Source organism: Cucurbita pepo, chromosome LG03 (genome assembly GCF_002806865.2).
Source record: "Cucurbita pepo subsp. pepo cultivar mu-cu-16 chromosome LG03, ASM280686v2, whole genome shotgun sequence".
Lineage (NCBI taxonomy): Eukaryota > Viridiplantae > Streptophyta > Magnoliopsida > Cucurbitales > Cucurbitaceae > Cucurbita > Cucurbita pepo.
In genome coordinates, this window is record NC_036640.1 from 9,044,486 (window position 1) to 9,062,441 (window position 17,956).

Sequence of the window (17,956 nt, forward strand, 5' to 3'; positions counted from 1 at the left end):
GTTCCGACAATCCTCTGATCGAGATCCGACCACCGTGGCTCCATGTCGAATTCGGTGACTGAGTAGCTGAGCGAGGAGGCCTTTGTAGCGACGTGGGAGGTTTCATTTCGCAAGGTCTCCGGCAACTGCTCTATATTATTATTATTTTTATACCGTAATCGAATTTTATTGAAATTAGTGAGTTCCAACATACTCAATGTTTATGTTTATGTTTATGCTGTCTCCATGATTAAGATCAATTTGAACAAATTTTGGTGGACAAACAGTAATCATCATTGGAATGAGTTTACTTTAAATTAATAAAATATAATCTCACACAGCCTTAAATTTAAGACAATCTAATAATACCCTTTACATTTAACCATACAAATATATCAAAACTTTTAAAATGATCGAAGATTATCGTCATTATACTTTTAATACATATATTCACAGGAATTGGCTATATTTATGTATCGATGCATTATGAAGAGGCTGTGTTTGGCTACCTCTTTTCTACCTCATTTGGAAGTTCAATGTCTTTATGCAATACGCAAACATGAAGGCAAAGAAGGCTGCAAAACCAACCAAAACTCCTGCTACTGGCCCCATGAAGTTAGGATCATAACCGAAGTTGCTTTCAATGTAAGATCTTATAGCAACTTTCCCAGTTGCTCCGGGCACGGATATCAGTGTCTCGTCGTCGCCATACTGTGATATGATCATCCCGTATACGGTCCAGGCTATCGGGCAGATCCAGTAATACCACACCCACCACTTTGGAATTCTCTGAAGTTTCAAAAAAGTTTCATTAGATTTATAGATATGGATGGTTTAAATTGATTCTCGTAATATTTGAGCTCGAAAGGCGCCTTACCGGTCTTGGGACGAAGAAGCCAGAGAAGAGGTTGAAGAGTGCATAGAATGCTGCTGCGAATATGGCTGCTACATGATGGTTTGGTGTAATGGAGACAGTCATCATTCCATAGTATGTGAAGTAGAGGAAGGAGAAGAAGTTGATGAAGTAAAACCAGAAGAATTTTGGAGCTGTCCATTGAAAGCTGACCATGGAGTACACGATGAGAGTATAGTAGGTTGTTTGAACCAGAATGAATGGGATCTCTACCAACACCTGGGCAAGGGCATAAGGTAATGCAGAATACATTCCTGCAGCTCTTTCTCTGTAGAACACAGTTCTCTCCACTGACACTATGGGTTGTACAGTTTGGCAATTATTGATTCCAACAAATAATACAGCAGCATACATGGCCCCGATGACCATGGTCAGATCGGTCGAGCTTTCCCTGAACGATTGAACAACAATGTCAAAACTAGTTCTCAAATAGTAGATTATTTGGATGATTGTGTAACAGCCTAAGACCACCGCTAGCAGATATTGTCTTTTTTGAGTTTTTCCTTTCAGGCTTCCCCTCAAGGTTATAAAAATACGTCTACTAGGGAAAGGTTTCCACACCCTTAAAAATAATGCTTCGTTCTCCTCTCCAACCGATGTGGGATCTCACAATCCACTCTCATTCGGGGCTCAGCCTTCTCGCTGGCACATCATCTGGTGTCTGGCTCTGATACCATTTGTTTGCTCAAGCCCACCAATAGCAAATATTGTCCTATTTGGGTTTTCCCTTTCAGGCTTCCCCTCAAGGTTTTTAAAACGCGTCTACTAGGGAGAGGTTTCCACACCCTTATAAAGAATGTTTCGTTCTCCTCTCCAACCGATATGGGATCTCACAGATGGTAAGGGCAGAAAAGAAAACGTACCTTTTGGTGCCAACCTTCCAGAAAACAGTCCCAATCATGAGAGCAGCAGCCAAGGTGAAAAAGTATCTGACTAAGTTGTAATCAGGGCTTCTCCAGTAAGTCCACCATTGTTTCCAAAGGCAGCATTTCAACTGCCCCCATGTTGATTGTGAGTATTGACTCTCAAAATACAGGTCCTTGGCACCCGGTGGGGGTGTGCTTAAGTCTGTAACCAGCTCCTTGTTTCGCCTATTTCATTAAAATTCTTTTAGAACAAAAACAAAAGCTTGGAACCTAATACTTTTCTGACATCATTCATGTTTTACTTACTTATACAAGGGTGATGATTTGTAATGTTCAGCAAAGTCCATTCCGAGACGAACTTCAGCAGCTACAGAGCTTACTTCCAACATCCAAGTAGCTGGATTATACTTCTCTTTGATTTTGGGCACTCCAGGAATTGACTATAAACAAGTTAATCCAAAATGAGGGAACTGTTCTTTCTTTGAAAAAGTAATAGATGAATGAAAGGAACATTAAGTACCTCAAAATACTCGATGATTTTGTGAGAATTGCGACCCAAAGGTCCAAAGTAGATCACTTGGCCTCCTCTTTTCATTAATAGCAACTGAGATACACGGGGTATTGAATGAGTATCACACAAAGAGATAGACAGAGAGAAAGGAGAGAGGATATTTACCTCATCAAAGGCTTCAAATATATCAATGCTAGGTTGGTGAATAGTGCAAACCACTGTTCTTCCAGTATCCACAGTGTTTCTAACAGCTCTCATGACAATGGCAGCCGCCCGAGCATCAAGACCAGAAGTTGGTTCATCCATGAAGATGATTGAGGGGTTAGCAACAAGCTCCACTGCAATTGTCAATCTTTTTCTCTGTTCTGTAGACAACCCTGTAACTCCTGGTAGCCCTACTATAGCATCCTTAAGGTTGTCTATCTCCACCAAGTCCATCACTTCATCCACAAACACCTACAAAAGACAACCAAAACACACCAATTTAGCAATATATTCGTCAGGAACTATTAACAAGACATGATAATACTATTGTTCTTACCATCTTTTCCTCTTTGCTGACTTCTTTTGGGAGCCTAAGGAAAGCTGAGTAAATTAAGGACTCCCGAATCGTGACTTGAGGAGAATGGATATCATTTTGCTCACAATATCCAGATATTCTTGCAAATGTTTCTTGTTTTTTAGGGAACCCTGAAATTTTGATATCCCCTTCAATGTAACCTCCTGTTTTTCTTCCTGCTAAGACATCCATCAAAGTTGTCTTTCCAGCTCCACTGACACCCATCAGTGCAGTGAGGACTCCAGGACGAAAAGCACCCGTGACTCCACGCAGAAGTTGTAGCCTATCCTCTGTAACTCCTTGTTCTTTCATTTCCTGTTATGATTAGATTAGAACAATCAACTATGGAGGTAATTCAATGCTAAGTCATGACAGAATAAGTGATGAAAGTGTTTGTTTCTTACAGGAGGCATGTCCACGAAGTAATTCACAGTGTCAAAGGACATTGCAAGAGGACTAAAAGGAAGGATCATTCCCTTCTTGCCAGCAACACCATTGGTCTCCTCAATTAAGGAACTTGAATTTCTTCTTAATCCATTGCTACTCATTCTTTGCATATTCATTTCTCCTGGAAAAAATTCAAAACAAAGATCATGTAAGCAACGTGATCATAACTGACCATTTTTATACAGTCATAATGGTTTAATCTATTCTTTTCCTCACTTGTATTGTTTCCATCCGAAGCTGATAAAGATCGAGGGAACGAATCTTTTTTCGACATCGGTCTTCTTAGTCTCGGTTCTTGCGAATCCTCTTGGTTAGCCTCCATCTCCGACGCTGTTTCTTCAGATATTATTGCTTGATGCTTTGTGAGTGCTAAAACATGAAAGAATAAGTTTGATTAGAAGAGTTTTAACAAAAATGATATGCTTACACAAGTGAGGCAGAATGAGAAATCTTACGATTAAGATAGGTAAGTGCAATTGTGAAAAGGATATTGAAGAGAATTGCAAAACCAAGAATAGCTGCAATGCCAATCCAATACCAATTCCTATCAGGAAAAACATTAAAATTCTGCAGCACCTTCACACCTAAGCTAACCGTAGTATTTGGAACCTGCAATAGAATGACAATCAAAGATACTCATAAGCAACCTTTTCCATGTACTGTTTTCTATTTCGTTCTTCAGAAGTGCTACTAAATGCATACCATCTTGTTCATCCACCTAGGGGCAAACATTTCATTAACAGTGATAGCATTGAAACCATAAGTTAGAGGTGATATCCAGTAACCCCATATCCACCATTTGGGAATTTCACCTGTTTCATTAACAAAATAAGAAATTCATCCTTAATCACAAACTATTTGATGTGGGTCTTGTTGAATGAATCGAATCAACACTTGTAATCATGTTATTATGTCAATTGCTAACTTACTTCGAGGAATGATAAAGCCACCCAGTAGAAATATAAGGAGAAGAATCAGTGACCCTCCAGTGTTGGCAATGATCATGCTTCTACAGACACCAGCTATGAGCCTAAACACTCCAGCAGCCATTTGTTGGACAAGAAATATCAACAACAATTGCTTGAAGAATCTGCAAAATCCAAATGAATCTAAGTTATTGAACTATACATGAAGATTTCCATTGCATAATTCCGCAAGAATTTTCTAACCTGCTAGCCTCAGGAGCAAATCCAATGGTGTAATAAGTGACCAGCAACCAAACAACAGATTCAAGTATGGAAGTGGGGATTCCAAGAATGACAGTAGGGATAGTGTAAGTCCATGGAGGGTGGAATTTAAGATCTCTCTGTTTGTAAAATACCGGAAGTCTAGCAATGGTCATAGAAAGCTCAGAGAAGCCATTAAACATATTGCTAACCAAGGAAAACAGAAGAGCCCCAATAAAGACCGCCCCATCCGACTCATCTCTGGTGTGCATTCTCGTCCTTAGAAACAATGTGGATGCTATAATGGCAACGATTATGATCTGAACGGTTTTGAAGACGTAAACGAACGAGTTTCGCTTAATGAGTAGCCATTCTTTGTCAAAACAAGCTTTGAGAAGCTCCATTTTGGGGACAACATTTTCAGAGAAAACCAGAGCCGCTTTATGACCACGAGACTTGTCGTATGGGATTGAGAGCTCATTGTCCAACCTCAACCCGACATGGAAGCGCTTGAATCTACCGGCAAATTCCGACACCGAAATGTACCGGTACGGCTTCCTCCGGTCTCCCCAATATTGCTCTTGATCCTTTCTCGAAGTAACCTGAGCCAAAAGAAAATTACAAAAATGCCCTCCATTTAAAAAAAAATATAAAATTTCACCCATTTTAAAAACTATATATTTATTATATTAATAAACTAATTTTATGCAATTTCGATATATTACCTCTTGTAAGAAGTCAGCAGTTCCCTTTCTTTCTGGGCATTTGAATCCACAAGATTCAAAAAATTCAACGACGTGTTCGCGTGGGCCCTGATACACAATCTGACCCTCGGAGACGAGAATGATGTCATCGAAAAGATCGAACGTCTCGGGAGCAGGTTGGAGTAGGGACATCAAGATTGTTCCCTCAGTCAAGTGCACAATTTGTTGTAGGCATTTGACAATTTGGTAAGTTGTGGAGCTATCAAGGCCAGTTGATATTTCATCCATAAACAATGTTTTGGTGGGCCCAACAATCATTTCTCCTGTATTTAAAGCCCATAATTTAGTTCATATTGGGCCTCCAGTTAAGCAAAAGCCCATGTAATAATAATATTTTAAGGAAATATAATGAACCTGTAGTAATAATAATATTTTAAGGAAATATAATGAACCTGTAGTAATAATAATATTTTAAGGAAATATAATGAACCTGTAGTAACTCTCTTTTTTTGTCCACCGGATATTCCCCTTATCATTTCATCTCCCACAATAGTGTCCTTGCAAATATCAAGTCCAAGTATCTGTTCAACAAATTCAACGTTTTTATTATTATTTTATTTATAAATTATAAATAAATAAAATAAATAAATAAATCAAATATTTTAAAGATAAGAGAGTAGGTGGAGAGAGGAGAAAATCAGAAAAGGAGGCTGGCTGGGGTTAGGTTAAGTGGTTACGGATTTGTTAATATTTTTTTTGACCTTTCACTTCGGGAACCGGTAAACTTACTTTGAGAGTGTAGTCGGTAATCAAGCTGCTCTCCACACCCTCCATGGCGGTTGCCTGTAATTTCCAATTAATTATTTATTTTCCTTTTTTTTTTTATATTTAAATATAAACATGTTGGTAATAATTACGAAAATAAAATAACCTTCATGAAAAGGTCCACTTCCGCCTCGGGTTTGATTCCGGCGTCCTTCTCTCTTCTGGCAAGCTCACTCAACAGTTCTTAAGAAAAAAATTTTAAAAAAATTAATTATAATTTAAAATTAAAATATAAAAAGTAATTTAAAATTAAAAATAAAAAAAAAATACCATAACGAGTCCCAACTCCTTGGCACCTTGCAGAGAAATCAAGGGTTTCTTTAACGGTCATAATTCCAATATGAACATCGTTTTGGCTAATGTACGCCGATGTTTTTTGTGGAACAAAGTCTTTCAATTTGTGTCCGTTGTATGTCACTCCTCCCTTTACCTGTCAAACCCATCAATTTCTTTTTTTTTTTTAATTTTTTATTCTATTTAAAATTTAATTTAATTAATTGGTAGGTTTGTTTACCTTTAAACTTGGGTCTAATTTTCCTGCCAACGCCAACAACAACGTTGTTTTTCCCGAGGACGGGGGTCCTAGCAAGAGCGTCATCCTCGATGGTTTGATGATACCCGATGCATCTTTAAGAATAGTGAGTTTCGTTTGCTTAGCTAATTTTATACCAAACAAGCCAATGACTGATTCTGCCATGTTTCTTGCTACGTTTGGCAACGTTGGTAAAGCTCTGTTTCCCACGTGACAATCTGCTTCAATTGTTAGATGTTCGAATCTCACTTCAACGGTTGGGAGTCGGATTCCGACTCTGAAAAAAAACAAACATGAAATTAAAATCAAAATTATTAATCATAAAGTTGACACGTGGGCCCGAAAATTACCGGTCAATTCTGTTCTTCTGTTTAATCAAGAACTTCTCGTTATCCTCTTCTGCGACTCTAAAAATCCGATCAATAAAATCCTGGCGGTCACTGACACCGAGCTTCCGGACGTCGACTTCCTTATGAACCGGCAAGTTGCCGGCGAGGGTCGGGTCGGGTTCATTAACGGACTGCAAAATACTAGTTCGAAGGCGGTCGTATGTGGGAAGCTTTTCAATAGCGGCCCAGCGGAGAGCCTCTTCGTCTTCATCGACACGAGTGCTTCTGCGAGAAGGGTTCCCATTGGCGAAGACATCTTCCATGCTCCAACTGGCCCGGCTGAAACTCCGGCTAATACTCCGACTGAAATTCCGGCTAGTACGCCGCTCCATTTCTTAGTGGAAAAAGAATAAAGAATTTGTAGGAAGAAGGAAAGATGGGTTTGGTTAGGTAATTTTTGTTAAACGGCTCTCTGGTTCTTACTGTTTAATGAAAGAGAAGAAGAGAGGGTGTCATTTTGGGAGAGATAATGAAAAGGGGATTTATAAAGGGAAAGAAGCAACCGGATTTTTAGGAAATTAAAAAAAAATGTCAAATTTGGAGAATAATAATTATTATATATTTATAAATTAAAATAAAATAAATTTGGTATTTGGGTTGAAAATTATTCAAACATGGCCAGCGTATACCCACCTTCCTTTCTGCATTTATTTAATATCGGAATCGGTCCAATTTTTTTGCTAACTCTATTTTATTCTACTTTTTTTTTTTTTTTTTGTTAAATTAAAAATTAAAAAATGGGAATATCTATTAAAAAAAAATTTAAAAATTTAAAAAGATGTTTTTTTTTTAAAATATTTTTTTAATTAGTTGATTTGATATTGAGTTTTGGTTTGGGTTACCTAACAACAGCGACATCCAACGGTTCAGTAGCTCTATCGTGCGCGCTCTTAGCCAGGGAGGGTGTGAACTTCCTATCCTTTGGTCAGTCAGAATGGTAAAGATTCCATTTTCATTTACTTTTCCATTTTACCTTTGTCATTTCATGGTTGTTGAGTGATTTTGGTCAAACAGTTTGACTTGGCTGATCGATTTTAAGTTAGAGTGGTCACATGCAGTAAAATTTGTTCATAGTTGATGTCGTATTTGTCAAACATGTTTTTTCATTTTTAAGTTAGCTCGAGTCTTGGGCCTTGGGACATAGTACACTTTAGGAAAAATACTATCTTGGGTGGTCGGTTCTTAGTAGGATCATAACTTGCAAGGTGTATATACTCATTTTGATATCAACTAAGGGCATCAATCATTTAAAATAAACTTCATGCGAAGAAAATGTTTATAAATTATTTTAGGATTTTGCAGCCCATTAAAAAATAATTAAATTTCATTTATTCTTGTATTGTTATAAATTAGATGACAATCTAGAGTTATGTGTTTTTTTTATATTTATTTTTAGGTCACATTTACATAGGTTAATTATGATCATAAATTATGAATATTACAAGCTCTTGAAATGTCTCCTGAAATGTCAAGGGTTTTATTTTGAGGCTATTTAAACCGGTGTAAGATATCTTTTTGTAAAGGAGACTTCAAAAATTGAAAAATGTAGTAAAAATAGCATTTTTGCTTTCCTTTTCGAATGACTAAGTTTCTTTGCAATTTTATTTAGTTTAGATGGCATGTTTAGAATCATTCAAACTTTACATGATCAATCTTGCTTGTAGAGTGGTTTGAATCTCAGACAAATATTTTTTCTCTAAGATATTCGATCAACAAGGTAATCCGAATCTTACTTCCCTTCATGTGATTCCTTATCACATTTGTTAATCACAACAAACGTTTAAGCACGTGGAGATCTTGGTACAATGTTTTCTAATTGATTTCAAGTGTTTGAGCAATCTATAATTCAATTTCGACTTGAATTGAGAGACTATTTATTTAATCGAGCTAGAAATATCACTCAAATCAAGTGATTTTTGATCTCGTGTTTGTTCGTATATTTAGTTTAATTAAAAGATGGAAAATTCAAAAGAGAAAAAGATATTGATTTTGTTAGAAAGTTGGTGAAAAAAGGAGGTTGGTGAGTGATGAAATGAATGTGGGGGTAGGTAAGGCTAGATAAGTTGCATCCTTGTTTTATTCTAAAATATAATATTCTTTTCACCTATTCAATTCAACTATTCTTGTGAATACAGCCATAATCAACCAATAATTCATCCAATAACTTCTCACAACCTTGTAATAAATTAAGAATAAGAAAAGTCATAATATATAATATTTTATATCTTTACTAAAACATCATATTTCTTCATCAACTTTATAATCATTAATTACTTTCATTCCTAAATCAATGATGATTTATAAATTTTATGGAAACACCACCCACCCACAAACCTAACAAAATTATTTCCAATCCATCCAAATTAGGCCCACTTTTGAAGGATCATTTAAATATTAATTATATACAATCAATTTAGGTCATTTATTCAAAATTTTCAAGGTAATTATTGAAAAAAAAAATCATATCATTAAATTACCATTAAAAAACCAACCATTTCGAGGTAATTTAACGTATGACTCATGTGCATGAGTAACTAAGTGAAAAGATTGCATTCAAAAATGTCATAAAAGTCTTACAACAAATAGGAACTCGGGAATATTGATTAAAAAAATGAATAATTTATTAATTTAATTTTCTATTTTCTAAACACGTTTAGAACATGGGATTGGTTTCTAAAGAACCTCAAAGTCATTAGGGTTTTTGTTGGCTATATTATGATCCAACGGAATGTATTCCAACTTTTGAATTTACGTAGAAAGTTTTGTCGAATCATTCGTAAGAGAAAAAAAATATCCATTAATCAAATAAGAAGCTTTTGGTCCTTAAACTATTAATATTATTATTATTCAAATACAAACTTTATATTCTTTTTTTTTTCATGTAACAAAATATAAAAAATAGTAATTAAAAATGAGCCTAAAGAGTTGGATGTTCTAGAACAATTTAGTTAATTAAAGGTGCGAAAAAATATTCATTTCACACATTTTATTTAATTATATTTGTTGAGAATTATTGTGAGTGAGTCCCACCTTGATTAATTTCAAGGAATGATCATACCGTTTATAAGTAAAGGAATACATCTCTGTTGGTATAAGCCATTTTGAGGAATTTCAAAGTAAAGTGATGAGAGCTTAGGTTCAAAGTTGACAATGTCATACCATTGTGGAGAGTCGTGATTCTGTATGATTTAAGCAATTAATTTAGAAATAAAAATAATGATAATAGAATATAATGTGTAGCGAGTTATCAACTAAAATTTAAATCATTTTCTAAGAAGTGCATGAACCAATTCTTCCAAAGTCCATATTAAAGCAGAATTCAATCAAATCAGATTAAATTAAATTATTTTCCCACTGGTTATTAATGAAATTAAATTATTTACACTAAAGTATGGATATATATATTGCACTAATTGATGCCCTGCCGTCACTATACTCTAAAAAATTATATTAAAAATAGTTATTTATTAAAATGTCCCATCTTAATTAAACTTCCACTTTCTCTCCCACTTGGTAGTTGATAAGGATGCATGGCACAACAAATTTATCTTTTATCATACGTTACGTTTTTCACAGATTAACATGAATCATTTCATAGAATCGTAATATATATATATTGATATAGATGATGACTTTCAATTATTTTAAGCATTTTTAGTTATCTTATTGTCAAAGTTACTATCATTCGATATGATCTTGATTCATTCATATACATTTTATATTTAAAAAAAAAAAAAGAAGGGTAATTTTAAATAATAAGATGATGGAATGATTGGATCCACTAGTCAAGTTGGAGGCAATTTAAAATAAGAGAATTATGAAACGTAATGGCGGCTAAACGAACTAATAATGAAATGTTTAGTGTTAAATAATTTGCAAATGTTGGGGTTTGTATCACGTTTAAATTTCTTCCTTTTTTTAATAAAAATCATTAAGAGAGAGAGAGAAAAAAGGAATGGGTTGGTGAAGGTCAAGCCACCCAAGGGAGACGCGCAGAGACAGAGACAGAAGACAATTGCATGGAAAAGTCAACTAAGGTAGACTCTTTCCTTCTGTGTCGCCATCAATGTGGGTCCCTTTTTCATTTTTATTTATTTAACTTCTTTTTTTTTTTGTTTTATTTCAAATCAATTTTACTGTTCCTTTAATTCATTTTTTTTTTTTATAATCAAATTTGGAAATTGTTTGTCCAATCCTATGTTCCCCTCATGGCCGTTGGTCAACGCCGCCATAATTAAATATAATTTTTTTATATTAAAAACCCAACAACCATAATAATTTAAATAAATATAATGAGTGATTATTTCAATTAATTAATTAATTTTGAGTCCTGCATTTTGTATAAATAGAAATATGAGCTTTAAAACGAAAGATTTGAAGTTTTCCAAAAAAATGTTATTATTGTGTGTATTTATTAAAGGTTGACCATGTGAATGAAATTGGAAAGTTGGAAGATTCGTTATGACTTCCTTAGTTTGGTAACTATATATATATATATATATATATATATATACACATATATGTCTTTATATTCCCAAATTTGCAAAGTCCTTCATTTAATTTCTTCTGCAATTCCATGCTTCTCTCTCGTGACCAAAGGTACCAATTATATGCTTTTTATTTCCTTTACTAAAGTTTTGAGAATTTTTTCCTACTATTTATTAATATAAATTTTTAAATTTATTCGAAGTTATTTGAATCCTCTCTTAAAAAAAAATAATAATAATAAATAAATTAAGAGGGTTTAATTCTAAAATTTTTGAATTTGTGTTAACATATTTTTAAATTTTAAGAAATGACTAATTAATACATAAAATTTTAATTTTCTATCGAATAAATTTGTCCCTTTCAAATAAATCTGTAGAATATATATTTTGTAAAATTAAATATTAATTAATTTATAACTTAATATTATGAAACCATAAATTAATTATCTCTAAATAATCTTTGAATTAAAAAAAAATTGAATAGGTTAAGATTTTATTATAGATTGTTGAGTAATTGGGCCAAATGGGGATGGGTACATTCTAATGGCCGTTTAAACAAGCATTGTTAAAGAAAAATTATTAAGAATTCGGAATAGATTGTGGGAGACGGTATGAATGGGTGACTAGAGCAATTCAAATAGAATTCACAACTCAATCTTTTTAAATGGTTGTTGAATTTTTTTTTTAATTATTTATAAAAATTATACTTACTTACCGTCATGTTACATTTATCCACTATATGCATTCACAATTGACAATGCAATACTAATATTGATTATAAACATAATTTTTTTTTTTTTTTATCTTCGTAATAACATTAAAAGTATAGTAGGGTTAGTTTGTAACATAGTCTGACTATGTCGGACTATCCTACCAAACCATAATAACATTAAAAGTTGGTTTGTAACCAACCTACTAAACATATTCGGACTATCCAACTCAAACCATAAAATTTTTTTTGTTGGAATCTTAAATAAAAACTATGTTTTTAATGTTATTTATCAAATTGAAAAATTTAAAATAAAAATCAAGCTATTATTTTAAAAACAAGGATTTCTTCTATGAAAACTAACGCAGAGTCTAAAACTGAATCATGAGTATCTCATGATATCTATAGCAACCATTGACAGCTACCTAGTATATATTTGATTTTAATTCAAAGCTATTATCTTTAATTTTAGGAAATGCTTCACTTTCATATAGAATATGGAACTCACTTGGCAAGCATCGTTTTCATATTCCCTAAGAAACGAATCACTTTCATACGTAATTAAGTATCACTTTTATACACACCGATATTGCATGTGCATGACATGATTGTTAAGTGAGATATTTCATAAATGATATTATGGACTTTAACGTTTATAGTAAAATCTTCAAAACAATATAGCAGAAAATAAATAACGTGAAATATTAAATAAAATAAGAAAAGAATAAGACAATTCCCCGATCTAGCCTAAAGACTACAGACAACCTGAATCATCTACCCTAGCTTTAATCCCATGACAATCACTGCGATGTCGTCATCCTTGCAAAGGTGTGTTACCTTTATCTAAAAAATAAGAGTAAGAACGTGACTTGAGTATTTTAAGAAATACTTGATAAGTAACCCCATTATCGGGATTAAGAAATGCAATCATATCGAATCATGTTTGTACCTATTGTTTAGTAAAACATAATCTATTTGTCGGTCACATAATCTTTTTGTCTTTGCACCTTCAAGCTCATAATTTTAAACGTTGGCCTTGTCGTTCTTTTGATCCGATCAACAAGTTTCTCGTTGCTTTCGAGAACCTCAACAAACTTGAAGACAATGTTTATGAGGTTAGTATTGAGGATTGTTGGAAGAAAGTCCAACTTTGGTTAATTTAGGAAATGATCATGAGTTTATAAGTAAGGAATATATCTTCATTGGTACGAGATCTTTTGGAGAAGCTCAAAGCAAAACCATGAGAGTTTATCACCACAACCAGAAGCATCATTATCAGATTTTGTGTCATTAGTACGTTTCCATTTTCTTCAACTTCTTCATTGCCTTGGATACAGATCATCACATTTTCTGTCTTTGCTTTTCGTTCTCCTCTCTAACTGAAGTAAAATCTCACAATCCACCCCCTTAGGCCCCCAACATCTTCGTTGGCGCACCGTTCGGTATTTGGCTCTGATACAATTTGTAACAACCCAAGCACACCTCTATCAGATATTGTCCTCTTTGGACTTTCCCCCAAGCACACCTCTATCAGATATTGTCCTCTTTGGACTTTTCCGAAGAAATTAAGAATGTTTAACATGTTAATCGGTGACTTATTGATATGATTATGGAATTTTAAGCATGTTTATGCTTGTTTATCCCCTAATTGTGTTTTCATGCTTTGGGGAAACATTTGGGGTTTAACAAACCAGCCCTAACTATGTTCACACTGAGCTTGAATAATAGAGTGGACATCGATTGAAAAGAGAAACGAGTATCAGCAAGGACGTTGGGCCCCAAAGGGGGATAGATTTTGAGATCCAACATCTGATGTTTTATAAGAGTGTGAAAACCTTTTTTTTATAAGAGTTAGTGTGAAAATCTCTCCCTAGTAAAGAAAAATGATAGGGTCACCCAGTTTAGTGCCACACCGAAAAGACAGAGGAGGCTGCAGCTGCAAGAAGAGTTCAAAAATGGCGGTTTGGCCGTTCATGGCAGTCAAGTGCAGCGGCATATACCCAAAGTTACTGAATTGAAGAGCCAGTTGAGGATGATGAATCAATACAACTCCTCCCACATCTGCATGTCCACCTGAGCAACCCCTGTGCAATGCATTAAATCCACTCCCATCCACCACTCATATGCATGTAGATATTTTTGCTCACTGTATGAGCCAAACCATAGAAAAATATGAGAAGTTTCACAATAACATTAAACTCTCAAATCTACGTTTACATACAGCAGCAAGCTATACCAAACTTTCACGCTAAAGGAAAACTTTGAGTTAAAAATAATAATAATAAGAAAAAAGAATCGGAACTGGGTCCTCCAACATTTTAGGAAGTTCATATGAACATTGTGTGGGGAGACGATTTGAAAATCTCCGACTATCCGTTACTCATGAATTTGCAAGGATGCATACAATGCTAATAGTACAACGTTGGTAGGCTAAATGATGAAATACGATGAAAAAAGATTATGAAAAACTATGAAATGAGAGAATTAGAACTCTACGTTAAACTTAGATAATCTAGTAGAACTTAGAGGTGAGCCTCAATAAATTTATTACTTAAATACACGATATATACGTATGCAATAAGACCTAAGAACGATATTAGATGTATGTTTGACATTATATTTAAGAACGATTTAATAACTTACTAGGTTAAGTAGTGAATATTTATATATTCATCCATGCTACTTTTCTTTTTCAAACCAAAACTGAGTTGAGGGAAGAATTGTGGATAGAGCATACCGGGATGAATATTTATAGAAAGAAAGTATTTCCTAAACTTTTTCCTAATTCTCCTAAATAAATCATTAAACTAATTTAACTACTCACAATTCTTTTAAAATTATTCTACAAATCGGTAACTTTTTCTATTAAGTCAAGTTTGTTGATTGACAAAGTACGGAAAACTTTTGATATGTCGGCAACAATAACGCAATTCTAGGTGTATCGGGCATGTAAAGTGTTGTAGCACAAAAAGAAAGGGAGAAAGTGACATGATATAGAAGTTTTAAAGATTCATCTATTCCTCTCCTCACAGCAGATGAGTGGGCACATGAACATATTGTAATCTTCTTTTACCAAAGTCACCTCATTTTCTGAATTTAACTCTTCTATGCTTACCATAAATACTACGCCCACCACATATCTACGGCTATCCACTCATGTCACCAAACATTTATACAAACACACATTCTAGAGTTGTCCCTTTCTTAAGCTACTCGCTCATACCCTATCTTCCACATTTAACTTCATAGTAACGATATGGTCATGTTTTAGAAGGAAAGAAAGAAGATTAAGAACGTATTAAAGAAGAGAGAAAATAGTACGAAAAATGTGTGAAGCGAGCCATTTATTTCCATTTTAGTTACTAATGTTATAGTTGATTAAGGTTGTTGGGTGGTGATTAAAATAGAATATATGAGATCGTTATATTTATTTGATACTGATTATACATTAAACCCAGATTGTTTGATGAGTTAGGTTTGGAATAGATATATATATGTATATATACAATTTGAAATGTTGATATCTATCAAACTCAGCTGCCTTCTGGGACATACCCATAATTACAAGAATCTTCAATCACAATGATGGAAATTTTGGTGATTTTCTTCATTAATTCAACCATTTCTCTTTCGTCGTCTATCATTCGGCAGCCACCACGTTGAAAATCATGTGTGCCGCCTCTCTAACTTTATTATTCAAACTATTTTTTTTTTACTTTATTTGGATTATTCAGAAGATGTTTCTCACCGTTTATTTTGTTAAGAATGAAAAATAGAATTGGATCGAAAGTGCAACAAACATAATGGACTTACAAGGATGATATATCTAAATTCATCTGTCGTCCTTTATTCTGATCTCTGTCACTTTTCTTTTATTCTTCCTCTTCTCCTGTTTTGATGTTCTTCCTCTTCTTATACTCTGATACTATGTTAAGAATGAGAAGCACTCATACCAGGTTAAGAATAAGAAAGATTGAAAGTCCAATAAATATAAGTGGGACTTTCAATTCTAGTTATATGATAAGATAAGGAATCACTACAAGGAGAATAAGATTCAGATTACCTTGTTGATCGAATATCTCAACGCAAGAACACTTGTTTGAGATTCGAATCACTCCACAAGCAAGATTGATCATGTCGAGCTTGAATGATTCTACATGCAACCTAAACTACATAGAATTGCAAAGAAACTTAGTCATTGGCTAAAAAAGAGCATAAATGCTTCTTTTACTACATTTTTCAAGTCTGCTTACAAATTAAAGGCATTCCAAGAGTTGTAACATTCCTACTTACCATAATTAGCCATTATGTAAATATAACCTAATGAAATACAATAACTCTCCATTGTAACCCACCCAAAATTTATAAGAATCAAACTTCATTCTTTTTCAACGTGGCATGAATTGAAACATCTTTTGATAATTTTGACGACCTTTTCTTCACATCTTCATTGAAGTATATTGTAGGATTGATGTCTCTTGGTTCATATCATTATATTCTCATTTTTAACATGGTATCAGAGATTCTCATTCTTAACATGGTACGAAAGGTTCTCATTCTTAACATATTTACTATATATATATAAATATTTTCTTTTTCGACCCATCTCATAACTTTAACATGATTTTCCTTTATAGGTGTATGGTGATTTAGGAATTAATCAAATGTTTAACCATTTATCTCAATTTATCAACTTAAATTTACTATATTAATATTTTAATCTTTCACTAATTATCATTTCAAACATCATTTAATCTTCCCATAATATCTCATGTCTAGAATTCAAGTAATAATTTGAAATTTAGATTTCTAACACTAGACCACCCTGATCTTTTCTTACTACATCTTACTTGTTTTGAACTACTTTTAAAAGCGAAGACTATCTCCACAGACTTACACAAATCTTTTTTACATGTTTTATCCTAGAAAAAAAGGGTTGTCGAAAAATTCACGAGATTCTTCCCCAGACTATCTAGTTGAGGTTTTTGAGAGGAAGGTGTGTTTTTCTTTTCCTTCATCGTCCTTACGGTCGGGAGACGAGTAGAGGTGAAGTAGAAAACGGAGAGAGAAAGAAATCAAAACTGTGAAGTTCGGTAAGGAAGAAGAGTTCCACGAATCGAGCTCAGGGTCAACTAAGACCATGTCATGAAATGTTTTATGAAATGATATGTCGCATAGTAATTGCTTGTGTCTGCATTCCTCGACCCCAATAGTAGAATTAATTACTGAGTATTTCTTAAAATACTCCAGTAAAGATAAGGCACCCATTGTACGAATGCTAGCTGCATTTGTGTTTAAATTGCAACCCTTAAATCAGATCAAAGTGTTTTCATTCTTTTGAATTTCAAAAACATTTAAGTCCATGACATCGTTACAAAATGTATTAAATAAATTTTCTTACACATATTAAAGATATCATACATACGGTGACAACTTGTTTTTAATAAAAAAAATCAGGTTAGTATAATTATTCGAAGCAAAAATAAGTTTATTTTTAAAATTTATATGATTGAACCATTCAAAATGATAGTGCACATACGTGTAACCCTTAATTAACCGGCAATTAGATGGTAATTTGGATTAATTTATTATGGTGGGATATTGACTAATGGACGCATTATCACGTAAAAGAAACCCTAATCCTCTTTCATAAGCAAACTAAACAAAGATTAGCAAAACAAAAACCTGATTCCAGCTGTGTTTAATTAATTTAATTTGACTTAATTCATTAACCCATGACTTTAATACACTTCATTGCATTTCAAATATATATATATATATATTCTTAATAATTTCTTAAAAGTAACTTCTAAATTAATCCAAAATTTTATGTGTTTTTTATTTGTTTTTTTTTTTTTAACACACTTAT

The 17,956-nt window shown here is 33.5% G+C and overlaps 1 protein-coding gene across 1 annotated transcript; it reads right to left on the bottom strand.

The window, feature by feature from the left end:
* Window positions 1-327: 327 nt before the first annotated feature.
* LOC111791864 (ABC transporter G family member 35-like) lies at window positions 328-7,347 on the bottom strand. The gene is made up of 20 exons (XM_023673363.1): window positions 6,853-7,347; window positions 6,485-6,779; window positions 6,241-6,400; window positions 6,077-6,153; window positions 5,935-5,988; window positions 5,636-5,726; window positions 5,167-5,468; window positions 4,445-5,043; window positions 4,205-4,365; window positions 3,978-4,087; window positions 3,731-3,884; window positions 3,492-3,644; window positions 3,233-3,396; window positions 2,811-3,143; window positions 2,435-2,725; window positions 2,279-2,362; window positions 2,065-2,198; window positions 1,756-1,983; window positions 857-1,283; window positions 328-768 (listed from the first exon to the last, which is right to left on the bottom strand). The coding sequence occupies exons 1-20, from the start codon at window positions 7,221-7,223 to the stop codon at window positions 496-498; spliced, it is 4,461 nt and encodes a 1,486-aa protein (XP_023529131.1). The 5' UTR covers window positions 7,224-7,347; the 3' UTR covers window positions 328-495.
* Between the last annotated feature and the right edge of the window lie 10,609 nt (window positions 7,348-17,956).

Bases quoted from the DNA above. Each gene is read 5' to 3' on its own strand.
- LOC111791864 (XM_023673363.1), bottom strand. From the start codon at position 7,223: ATGGAGCGGCGTACTAGCCGGAATTTCAGTCGGAGTATTAGCCGGAGT. The intron at 1,284-1,755 runs GTACGTTTTCTT...TCAATCGTTCAG, and splicing joins TGGAAGGTTGGCACCAAAAG to GGAAAGCTCGACCGATCTGA. The intron at 769-856 runs GTAAGGCGCCTT...TTGAAACTTCAG, and splicing joins GCTTCTTCGTCCCAAGACCG to AGAATTCCAAAGTGGTGGGT.